A 12,756-nucleotide genomic window follows, 5' to 3' on the forward strand; every position below is an offset into this window, starting at 1 on the left:
AACTCCACGTGACAAAGCAGTAGTTTCTGCAGGTGCTCTAGTGGTATGAGCTCGCATCCCCACTGGAGGTTCCTTTTTTATTAAAGAGTAACAATTCTTTATGCAAAGGACAACCCATCTTGAGGCGGTACGTTTTTGGACAGCTCGACCTTTTTTGGCACCCACAAAGCCAACAAAGAGTTTATCGTCCACTCAGAAATCTTTAGTGTGGTCAAGGTAGAAGGACAACACACGTTTAGGGTCCAGGCAGTGGACTCTCTCCTCCTTGGAAGGGTGTAGAGGTGGGAGAAAGGTGGGCAGAGTGATAGTTTGTCCTATGTGAAAAGGATTAACTCCTTTAAGAAGGAACAATGGTCTCATCCTAAGCACCAGTTTGTCCAGATGCACAGAGAAGAAAGGGGGCTTAGAAGAAAGAGCCTGAAGCTCACTCACTCTGTAAGCAGAGGTGATGGCAACAAGAAAGGCAGTCTTCAGAGTAAGGAGCCTGAGAGGACAGTTGTGAAGAGGCTCGAAGGGAGCACACATAAGGTAAGGCAAGACAAGGTTCAAGTCCCACTGAGGCATTATGAAAGGAAATGGAGGAAAGAGGTGAATAATGCTTTTAAAGAACCTATTAACAATAGGGGACTAGAACAAAGAGGGCTGATCTGGTAGCCGAAGAAATGCAGAAATGGCTGCCAGATAGCCTTTAAGAGTCCCACAGCAGAGCCCTGGTGGGCCAAAGAAAGAAGAAAAAAAAGAATATCAGAAAGAGGGGTGGATAGGGGATCCACAGCCTTTGTTCTGTACCATTCCACAAACCTGTTCCATCGACAAGCGTATAGCATCTTAGTAGAGGGACACCCAGCTGTTCAGGTTTGGGTGGAGGACCGCCCCCTGCTGCTGCGACAGAAGATCCTCCCGAAGGGGCAGTCTGATCGGAGGATCGATGTCCATACTCAACAGCTTGGGGTACCAGACTCTTCGTGCCCAGTCCAGCGCCACAAGAATCACTTGGGCCCGGTCGCGCTTGATCTTCTTCAGCACTAAGGGCAGAAGTGGCACAGCCGGAAAGGCATGCAGGAGGTCGAAGTCCCACTCACGATGAAATGCGCCACTGAGCGAGTACCGCCTTAAGACACTTCCACGCGCAAAACTGCTGACATTGGACGTTCTCTTCGGTGGTTCTCTCCAGGGGGAGACCATACCATATACTAAAGAAGAGGAACGCGAACTGCGACCGAAGTCGAGGCTTGGACCAGAAGACTTTGAAGAGCTGGGGAGCCAAGGAACCACCCAAGGTAAATACCCAGGAACCCCAAGGAGGCTGTGTGCAGAATAGAAACACAGCTGTGTACTAAAGACAAGTCAATGTGAAAAATGTTGCATTGTAGTTTTTAAGAAGGACACTTCACCATGGACCCTGAAGAAACCCTGTGAAGGATGGAAGGTTGGAGTCACTCCAACCGTGAATTCCCCAGGAACCATGATACCTACACCAGGGAAGCCGGCTGCATAGGTGCAATGTGACATCGGAAACCGCCGTAGAACACAATGGAGGACTTCAGTAAAAATGCAACTGGCGAAGAAGGTGAAAAAGTCTGGTGGAACCCAAGGATGGCTTCTAAGAGAGGAGTACCTGCAAGCAGAGCGGACACTCGGAAGTGAACAGGAGTCACGGAAGACCAATGACCACAGATGACGTAAGATGCTGAAGTGATGATGACCATGTGGGTGCCAGTGTGAGGACTAGGTGAAGCGGTGGAAGATCAGGAGCCGTTCACGAGCGGTCCCACATTGGAAGTCAAGAACCCAGAGGGTCTGTGTCCAGCGGGAGGAGCAACAAATCTTGGCAGCACCAACAGACCAGCAGGCATAACATTGGGACAAGCAAGGTCTAAGGGACTCACCAAGTGCAGGAGAGCCAGAGCAGGCCAGGAGCAAGCAGTGGAGCCCACTGAAGCCAAAGAAGACCCTCAAGAGGACCCAGAGGCCAAAGGCACAGGAGTCGCAAGAGGGCCTAGAGCAGCTCACCAGAGATGCAGGCTCATGGTGCAGATGATGTGGTGAGGACAAAGATCTTGGCAGGAAGAGATGCTGGAGCTACTTGTAGCTGAAGATCTCTGGAGGACAGGGTCAGCAAGCCTTGGCAACAGAAAGGCGGCGGTTGAATCTTATCCCACAACGAATCTTAAGAGCCACCCACAGGTAAGCACCCTAGGGAAAAGGTTGAGAAGATTCAAGGATCCCTCCCAGAGGAAGGGCTGAGTAGAGTGGAGTATACTCCTGTTTCCTTTGCTCCGTTTCACGCGAGATTGGGAGTCAATGGCTACCTGAAGTGGCTCAAACTGGAGTATGCGTGGAGGGCACCAAATATGCCCTTTAAAGCAGTTGGTGGGGCTGTCACACCTCCCTGTGACAGGAAACTTAATCAATCAATCATAGCATTTGTAAAAGGCACTACTTACCGTGGAGGGTCTCAAGGCCCTGGGGAGTGGGGAATGCTGCTACTGCTCGAAAAGCCAGGTCTTTAGAAGTCTTCTAAAGGTCAGCAGGTCTTGGGTCTGCCGTAGGTGGATGGGGAGTGTGTTCCAGGTCTTGGCGGCGAGGTGGGAGATCGATCTGCAGCCGGAGGTTGTTTTCCGGATGCGAGGGACTGTGGCGAGGGTAAGGTCGGAGGAGCGGAGCTGGCGAGTGGGGGTGCAGAAGTGGAGTTGTCTGTTGAGGTACGCTGGTCCGGTGTTGTGGAGTGCCTTGTATGCGTGGTTGAGGAGCTTGAAGGTTAACCTCTTGTTGACAGGAAGCCAGTGCAGGTCTCGCAGGTGGGGTGTGATGTGGCTGCGGCGAGGGATGTCTAGGTCAGGCGTGCAGAGGCGTTCTGGATGAGTTGGAGCCGTTTCAGTGCGGAGATACCCCTACGGGAGTTTATTCACAGCGCTTTACAAACACGCAAATAAAATAAATAAATAAATCAGTAGTTTGGCAGAGGTTCCTGCGTAGAGGGCGTTTCCGTAGTCCAACCTGCTGCGGACGAGGGACGTGGGTGACCGTTCTTCTCGTTTCGGTGGTGATCCACTCTTAGATCTTGCGGAGCAGGCGGAGAGTGTTGGAGCAGGAAGAAGAGACGGCGTTAACCTGCTTAGTCATGGAGAGGGTGGAGTCGAGGATGACCCCTAGGTTGCGTGCGTGGTCGGTGGGTGTAGGGGCTGTTCCAAGTGCGGTTGGCCACCATGAGTCGTCCAAGGCCGAAGGGGTGGATCCGAGGATGAGGACCTCAGTCTTGTCTGAGTTCAGCTTCAGTCGGCTGTTCCTCATCCATTCAGCGACGCCCTTCATTCCTTCATGGAGGTTGGTTTTGGCGGTGTGGGGGTCCTTGGTGAGGGAAAGGATCAGCTGTGTGTCTTCGGCGTAAGAGATGATGTTGAGGTAGTGCTGTCGGGAGACGTGGGCGAGTGGTGCCATGTAGATGTGAAACAGCGTTGGGCTGAGGGATGAGCCATGAGGTACGACGCAGATGATCTTGGTGGCTTCGGAGCGGAAGGGGGGGAGGGGGACGCACAGTGTTCTGCCGGAGAAGAAGGAGGTGGTCCAGTCCAGGGCCTTCTCTTGGATCCCGGCGTCGTGGAGACGTGTGCGTAGTGTGCAGTGGCAGACCATGTCGAAGGCGGCTGACAGGTCCAGGAGGATGAGGGCAGCGGTTTCTCCGTTGTCTAGCAGGGTCCTCATGTCATGGGTGGCGGCCATGAGGGCAGTTTCGGTGCTGTGGTAACTGCGGAACCCGGACTGGGACGGGTCCAGGATGCTGTTCTCCTCGAGGTAGCGGGTCAGTTGTTTGTTGACGGTCTTCTCGATGACCTTTGCCGGGAACGGGAGCAGGGAGATGCGCCGGAAGTTCTTGAGGTCCTTAGGGTCCGCCTTGGGTTTCTTGAGTAAGGCGTTTATCTCGGCGTGCTTCTAGCTCTCCGGGATGGTTGCTGTTTCGAAGGAAATGTTGATGGCTTTCCGGAGATGGAGTGCGATGGCGGTGCTGGCTTTGATGAAGATGTAGTGTGGGCATGGGTGTGACGGAGATCTGGAGTGGATGGTGCTCATGATTTTTATGGTGTTGTCGTCGTTAATGTTGGTCAAGGAGAGCGGGCAATTGGTGCGGATGGTAGTCGTGGGGGCGGAGGACTCAGTGGTTGTCGGGGTGGTCATGGCGTTGAAGCTGTCGTAGATGTCTGCGATCTTGCTGTGGAAGAAGGAGACCAGCAAGTCACACAAGTCTTGCGAATGTGGGATGTCGTTGGTGTTGTAGCTGGGGTTGGAGAGTTCCTTCACGATGTTGAAGAGCTCTTTGCTACTATATGCGTTGTTGTCCAGGCGGTCTTTGAAGGAGGCCCTTTTGGCAGATCTGATGAGGTGGTGGTGTCTGCAGGTGGTGTTCCTGTGGGCTGCGTAGTAGTCTAGTGTTTGTTTACGGAGCCAGTTCTTCTCTAGCTTTCGGGAGGTTTGCTTGGAGGCCAGGAGGTCTTCAGTGAACCAGCTAGCTTTCTTGCTGGTGTGGCTGTTGGAGGGTTTATTGAACGGGGCGAGGGTGTTGGCGCAGTTGTTTATCCACTGACTGAGGTGGCGGTCGGTGGGTGGGTTCTGGGCGAGGGTGGTGGTTAGCTGGTCTTCGGAGACTTTGCTCCAGCAGCGGCAAAGCATCTGTTGGGTGCGGTATTGCTTGATGGGTTTCCGTAAGGTGAAGTGGATGCAGCGATGGTCTGTCCAATGGAGTTCGGTGGTGTGGTTGAAGGAGACGTGGGTTCTTGCGGAGAAGATGGGGTCAAGCGTGTGGCCGGCGGAGTGGGTGGGTGATGTGACCAGTTGTCTGAGTCTGAGGTTGGCTAGGTTGTCGATCAGGGTGGTGGAGTTGTTCTCGAGGTGGAAGTTCAGGTCCCGAGCAGGATGTAGTCCGTGGAGGCGAGGGCTAGTGTGCTGACGAAGTCTGCGATGGTGTCGCTGAACTGTGGCCGGGGTCCAAGGGGTTTGTAGACAAGGGTTCCTCTGAGGGTGGTGTTGGGGTCAGTGTGGATCTGGAAGTGCAGGTGTTTGGCGGTGCTGAGTGTGTCGTCGGTGTTGGTCGAGATCCTGAGAGTGTTCCTGTGAACGATGGCAAGTCCTCCTCCTACTCCGTTGGTGCAGTCCCTGCGGGTGAACTTTTAGCCTTTTGGGAAGGCTATGGCGATGCCGGATGCTGAGGAGGGGTTCAGCCAGGTCACCGTCAGGAAACCGACATCTGTGATGGTGGAGTCGAGTAGGTCCCAGAGTTCAACGGCGTGTTTGCGGGTGGAGCATGTGTTGAGAAGAATGCAACTGAGATAGTTGGCTTCTTTCCTGGTCGGTGGGATGGCGGGCCTGACGCTGGTGAATCTGAAGTTCTGGTTCCTATTGTTCTACCTTCCCCTGCTCGAGCTTGGCTCAGCAGCAGGAGGGCAGAATCGTGTCTGTGGTCAGCAGCAGCGTTAGCTTCCTGTTAGACAGGAACACAGGGGGACGTCCACAGAACATAGGGTTCCTACACCCAACACTGGAATTGGTGTTGGGGTAGGATTCTAACATGTTTGTAGACAATATTTAGCTATTCACAGCGCTTTACAAACACGCAAATAAAATAAATAAATGAATCAGTAGTTTGGCAGAGGTTCCTGCGTAGAGGGCGTTTCCGTAGTCCAACCTGCTGCTGACGAGGGACGTGGGTGACCGTTCTTCTCGTTTCGGTGGGGATCCACTCGTAGATCTTGCGGAGCAGGCAGAGAGTGTTGGAGCAGGAAGAAGAGACGGCGTTAACCTGCTTAGTCATGGAGAGGGTGGAGTCGAGGATGACCCCTAGGTTGCGTGCGTGGTCGGTGGGTGTAGGGGCTGTTCCAAGTGCGGTTGGCCACCATGAATCGTCCAAGGCCGAAAGGGTGGATCCGAGGATGAGGACCTCAGTCTTGTCTGAGTTCAGCTTCAGTCGGCTGTTCCTCATCCATTCGGCGATGCCCTTCATTCCTTCATGGAGGTTGGTTCGTATTTGACTTGATGTCCACTATATTATTAAATGGCTAACCGCACTTACAAAAGCCTAGCCAATCGACTCCGGGGTTTGTAGAGGGTGGCCTGCTCGTGCAGGGCACCCTCACACTTATAACCTAGCCCCCTGCCTTAAGGATTGAACGTCCTGCCTTAGGGGTGACTTATAGGTTTTAAGTGCAGGGACCTCAGATATAACAAAACTTATATCTGTTGTAAGTGGTGCTAGCACCAACTTACACAGGCTGCAATGGCAGGCCTGTAGTCATGGTTTAAGTTGTTTCTCATGGGTGGCATAATACATGCCGCAACCCATGGGATACCCCTGGTGTATACTAGGTACTTACTAGGGTACACCTGTAGCCAACTGTGGAGGTATCACAGGACTTATTATTTCAAATTTGGGGAAGACGTGCAGTCACCGGGGTCCCGATTAGCAGGATCCTAGTCCGACTAATCAAAAACACACTGACACCAGACAAAAAGTGGGTTTAACCATGCTAAAAGGATTCTACATTCCTACACAACCCTACCCCAATCTAACCCACTCTACCCAAATCAACCCACTCCACTCATACCCCTTCAATTTACCCCACTCTAATCTCTCCCACTCCATTCCAATGTACCCTACTCTAATACATTCAATATACCCCACTCCACCCAATCTACCCACACCGCACCATAATCTATCCCTCTACACTACACTCCAATCTACCCCACTCCACCGCTCCCCAAACTATCTCACAGCCAACTCCAAACTCCACTCCAATCTATCAAACTCCACCCCTCTCCTCTCCAATCTACCCCACTTCCTTTCACTCTCCCAAATCTACCCCACTTCACTTCAATATACCACATTCTACCCAAATCGAACCCACTCCAGTCTAATCTAAACCACTGCATCCATTCTACCCCACTCCAACCTACCCTAGCCCACTCCACCCTACCATCTACCCCATCTAATCCACCCAACTCCAGTTTATCCCAATCTACTCCACCACAATCTTCCCCACCCTAACCAATCTACCCCACACCATCTCAATATACCCCACACCATCCCAATCTACTCCACACCATCCCAATCAAAACCACTCCAATCCAGTACACTCCAATCCAATCTACCTTACTCCTATCTCTCACTCCAATCTACCCCCTCCAGTCTACCCTAACATAATCCGCCCAATCTAGCCCACTCCAAATCGACCCCACTCCACTCTTCCCCTCTCCACCTTTATCTACCCTCTTGACTGCTATCTACCCCACTTCACTCCAATCTACCTCAATCTACTCCAATCTACCTCACTCTTTCCACTTTACCCCACTCCACCCCATTCCAAACTACACCGATCTACCCCAACTCCATTCCACTATACCATACTATAATCTGCCCAATCTACTGAACTCCAATCTACCCCCACTCCACTCGACTCAGTGTACCCCACTCCACTCCAATCTACCCCAATCCAGCGCACTCAACTCTTTCCCAATGTACTCTACTCCAATTCTACTGCAAATATATCACGCTCCACTCTACCTGAGCTACCCCGATCTACCCTACTCCTCTCTAATCAACTACAATCTACCCCAATCCGCCCCAATCTACCCCACTCCACCCCAATTCCTTCTAGCCCACTCTAATCTACCACACTAATCTACCCAACTCCTCCACACCAATCTACCCCACGCCACTCTATGCCAATCTACCTCCACTGCACTCTACAATATTCCACTCCATGCCACAAACCTTTAGTAAAACACATTGCCAAAGCCAATAGCTCTTGCAAAGGTGAGGCCTATTGTCTGTGCCAATGCTGGTTATTTTTACTGTGTTAGCTATATGGCAATAATCATTTTTTTTTAAATCAGATGCTGATAAACATCACCAAAATCACTGGCAAAGCCAATAGGTATGCACTGGCAAAACTAAAATGCTTGACCTATTAGCTTTGCCAATGCTTGCTTCCTCTTTCAGTTTCACAACCTATCACCTCTGTCTCAACAGCACCACCAGACCCTGGTGATGGCGTACTGAAAAATGCCATTTGGATACAGACTGAGGTCTATGAAGGTTTTAAGATGAGGAATTTGTGGGAAGGAAATTGTTTTAGAGGCCTTTATTTTTTTATCAATTTAATCTACCAATTGCAATAGTTAAGTAGATCAATATGCTGGACAAATACAATTCTATCTTGACACGCAATGTAGACTAGAAAAGGCTTTTCATGTACGACAGTTAGCTGTAGATCTAGCATATAAATATTTTGAAAAGTCCTTTACCTGCTGCTTTGCTAGCATTGGAAGAATTATGTCTGCTATTTGTCTGGATAATCTCTTCCATCTGTCCTCATTCTCTTTATGACACTGTTGTAACACAAGAATGAACATTTCGAGCACCTGAAAGGGGACATAACAGTTAAGAAGGCTTTACAATATAAATGTATATTTATAAATTCTTGTGACTAAACGGAATAAATGACTTAGAATTAAGAATGTCACTACATGTGTTAACAATGCCACAAACAAGACGAGTTATAGGCTACAAAGTCGTTTTTTGTGAGTCTGTTATCATGAGGAGATTTCACCATCCTGCACAAGGAGAATATAAAAACCCATAGCCTTCGGCAGCCAACTCTGTCCCCATGAAGATTATGGACAGAACATAACATGTTCTCACTCTAGATCATGGGTCTCCAACCTTTTCTCTGTTAGGAGTTACTTAAGTTGAATGACAATCATCCCGAGCTACTGATATAATTAGTGTTATAATGGTGACCACTTTAGACACTATTACATTAGTGGCCACCATATAAACGACTACCAGCCGTGATCGCCTCAGTTCATCAAGGTTGGTTGTCCGAGAGATGTAAAAAACACATTACCAATCTGGAATAGCTCTACATGTATAATACAAAACAGCCATAGTTGCAGTGCCCTGGAACCAAGGTCATAATAGTAATTTTGCCCATAGCGACGATTTATCACGCTTTAAATATATTTAAATTGAAAATCAAACATTTTTCTCCAAACATCAGTTTATGAGTTCTGAGAATGCATGCATTTTCAACTCAGCTATATGGTTTTCAATTTCGATATACCTATTTAATAATTGAACCAAACAAAAGCTTCTAAATCCGTAAGACACATGGGAGCTACTTACAGGTAGCTGGGGGAGCTACCAGTTGCTCATGAGCTATTTGTTGGAGAAACCGGTCATTTTACTGGGAATTTGCTGAGATGGAAAAGTCCCCTATATAGTTGCAGATGTGCATCCCTGCCCTGAGTGCCTCAACTGCATAAATGTCTGGATCCCTGGCACTGATTTTTAGTCACGGGCAAACACATATCATGCATGTGTGCATAGTGTTAGCACCGGACAGCGTGGGATACTTGCGTGACTGTGCAGGGTAAATAACAAGAAGGCATATGGGTTCTATTTTGGAAGCCTATTGCCTGAAAAGGCTAGTGGAGGTAAGGACTGGTGACCTCAACAAGCATTGGCATAGCCAATAGGTCTCACCTTTGGGACCTTGTAAGTGTTTAGCCATGCAAGAGTTGATTTTGTTGCACCAAGGATATTGTGCTGCATAACTAAATACTTATAAGGTCCCAAAGGCGAGACCTATTGGCTATGCTTCCAGCTGCCTGAGTCCGAGGAGCACGGCTCTTTTAACTGGATGGACTAGTGAAAAATGTTTTACTGCAGCATCAGTTTTACCCGTGGAGAGAGTGTTGTCTATTTGCAAAGAAAGGCCTGTGTAGCTGTGATAGGATATTGGATTGTACGTAGGCCCATGTAAACCAGAGAGCAAACAAAAGTAAAAAAAATGAATCAGGTTGGAGAGTTTATGTGGGAAAGCACGAGAACACACCTGGCACCCATCAATTCGACCCTGCAAGTGCACAAAGGGTGCCACTAGTGCTCATGTGTTCATGCACAGACTAGCACTCAGAAGTCATTTACATTCGGATCATGTACAAGCATCCTTTGTAGTCTAACAAGGCATCCCTCCATTGCTGTAAGAGTGATGGTTTAACCTACACCTGCAGGCACCACCTGGGCCACAGCGGCTGCTGTTCCTCAAAACACTGCCCGTGTGGACCAGGGCAGGCCGGGTAACACGCTCAGAGCACCACCACGAGATGCTTCTACTGGGGCAAGAAGACAGCTTCCGGTTGCACTTCTGAGGGCTGATAGAGAACCCCATGTGCCCCAGAAGGCTGGGGTCTTCTCTGGGGTGACCAATAGTGATCTGAGGCAGAGACAGACCGCTTTCTTGTAAGAAGATCTGCTCCAAATTGCCTCCTGGGAGGATACAGACATGCGAATAACTTTATGGTTACTGTTGCTCTCCTTGTGCTTTTGCACCATCTAGGTGTTTATAGACTGCGTGTTTGTACTTGCAGATGTTTGATTTGTTTTATTTCAATTAAACACATGCCACGTGAACCTCTTGGTGGCTCAGGGAGAAGATCTGCTGATCAAGATTTGTTATTTCCCAGCTGCTACCGAACCCACAGGCACAGCTGGCCCCAGAAGGGAGCTGGACGGGCCAACTTCTGGCACACCAACTGTGCCTGCCTCTGCCTAAACCCACACTTCTCCCCACGACCTGCTGGGTAGCTTTAGAAAATATATACTTACTGTCAGTTAAGAGGCAGCACTTTATAGCCACGGTTTTCATTCTCATTAGGTCTCGCCTTGGCAGCGTATGAACTGCATGCGCTGTCTCAGCGAGACCTAAAATAATCTCTATATGTTGGCAAGCTGCCGGTAGTTTCTCCTGCCGCTTGCCATTTGCTAAATGTTGTTATCGTTTTTGTTACCTTTGTTTTCAGTGGCCGTTGATGTCCAACTGACTTCCGTGTAGTCCTGAAATAGCGGCCACCAACTACAGTTTTCATCCGCACTGTTCGGACTTTTTGTTTGTCTTGCGCATCTCTGCCTGACCTAAACATGGCAGCTGCGCATGCGCAAGGAGCCTGTGTGCACGAGTTGTGGGCAGCGCATGCTGCTTGTTTATTTTTATTCCCAACCCGCTCCCCCTCCCTCCCGCGAGCATGCCGGCCGCGGATGTGTGCTTCGGGGAGTCATAGTGGTGGAGGACTGCCCCGTACGTGACCGGCACTACTCCTACAGTAAGTGCGACTATTCCTCTGCAATATTTTTTTATTCTCTTTTTCCCTCTCATGCTATCAACCCACAGTCAGAGGGCATGTATTCTTGCGGGCTTGCCCCTGTATATAAAAATATACACCGACAAGCAGTGCAGATATTGCCCATATACAACGCTGTCTCACTGCAACGCTCCTGTGATATGATGGGAAGCTGCTTAAAAACGTTGGTTCATTGTGGTTTCCTGTGGGTTTTCTTTTCATAGCGAGCTTTCCGCTCCTCTCATATTTCTGGGGCTGTGATTGGGATGTGTGTTGGGTGAAAGGGTTCAATAACGGCCAGATGTGGATAAGAGCCAAAGCACAGGACATAGTGGGTCTCAGTGTCTGGCTGCAGTGGGAGCAGGCAGTAAGAGCTGACTAGTGCCAAGCTCATCTGGAAAGAGATCCATTTCACCTGGGAAAGCCATAACTTTTTCCACTGAACTCGAGTGGGCACCATATATAACCAGCACTGGCATCCCTTGTTTAAAAAGTTGCACATGCTGCCTGAGCTCTTAAGAAGAGGTTGTGCTGCTTGTCGCGGGCAATGCCAAACGGTATTCATGAAATTTATGGTAAATAGGAGGTGCTGATTTTAAAAACATAACACTATGTTCGTGGAGGCATGCCTGTGAATTCAGCAAGCCTTTCAATGTGAACTCTACATGCTTTCGAATTTCAGGCGCATGCACACGTGTGTTTGTACAATTAGTGGTTTACCAAATGTGCTCATAAGTGTTGGCGTAACGTTGAGAAGTGCGATGCTCTTACATTGAAGGAAATTGGATGTTTCCTTAACACGCTGGTCATTATATAGAACATATCCAGAGGCATGCAGGTTTAACCTATTAGGCACGTCTTTTTTGACTGGTCAGCAATCTCTACTTTGAACTTGTGCAGTTGTTTGGGTTTGTTAGAGAACCTGAAACGTAGAGTAAAGGGTAACTGTCTGCTAAGGGTTTTAAAGAGAGGTAAAAAAAGATACGTGTGTGTTTTTTAATGAAATGGTCTAATGTTTTGCCAACCTGTTTTTGGGTAAACGTTGATTCAACTTTTGATTGTATCTAAAACAGGCATTTTTTGTGTACTAGTGGCACAACCAGTAATCCATTCCTGATTCAGCCTGTATATCTTCTCCACTGTATTCTAAGAGAGGCACAAGCATTGTTAAATTTATATATGTTAGTGCTCCGCGTCTGTTTGTCCCATGTGGACACTGTCATCTCTCCCTCACATACCCACTTCCCCTCTCATCTCTCTCACACTCCCACTACGCACTCTTATCTTGCAATACCACTGCCCTCTCTCATCCCTTCCTTACACTACATGTCTCCTTTTATACTGCCTACTCACACAAGCTACCTTCCTCTACCTCCTAACGCTGTGCACTAGTCCACCCCTCGCCTCCCCCACTTGTCCCTCTCTCGCTCTCTCTCTAACATACCCTTTCCCACCCATCTTGGTCGCTGTCTCATGCACTATTCCCACCTCTCTCATGTAGTTAACTTCAGGTCTTCAAGCACAGTTTCTATCTCGTAACTTTTTAAAGTTTATGTACCTTAAAGCCACGCTCTCCTCTTCTTC

At 49.0% G+C, this 12,756-nt stretch overlaps 1 protein-coding gene across 2 annotated transcripts in view; it reads right to left on the reverse strand.

The window, feature by feature from the left end:
* The window catches only part of HTT (huntingtin), a 2,178,328-nt gene that overhangs the window by 1,023,041 nt on the left and 1,142,531 nt on the right, over positions 1 to 12,756 (reverse strand). For both annotated transcript variants that reach the window (XM_086964158.1, XM_086964157.1), the window contains one exon: positions 8,296 to 8,412. In XM_086964158.1, coding sequence (XP_086820284.1) covers positions 8,296 to 8,412 — 117 coding nt within the window. The remainder of the gene's footprint in view (positions 1 to 8,295; positions 8,413 to 12,756) is intronic.

The sequence above is a fragment of the Lissotriton vulgaris genome, chromosome 3_2, assembly GCF_964263255.1.
Source record: "Lissotriton vulgaris chromosome 3_2, aLisVul1.2, whole genome shotgun sequence".
NCBI classification, from domain to species: Eukaryota; Metazoa; Chordata; class Amphibia; order Caudata; family Salamandridae; genus Lissotriton; species Lissotriton vulgaris.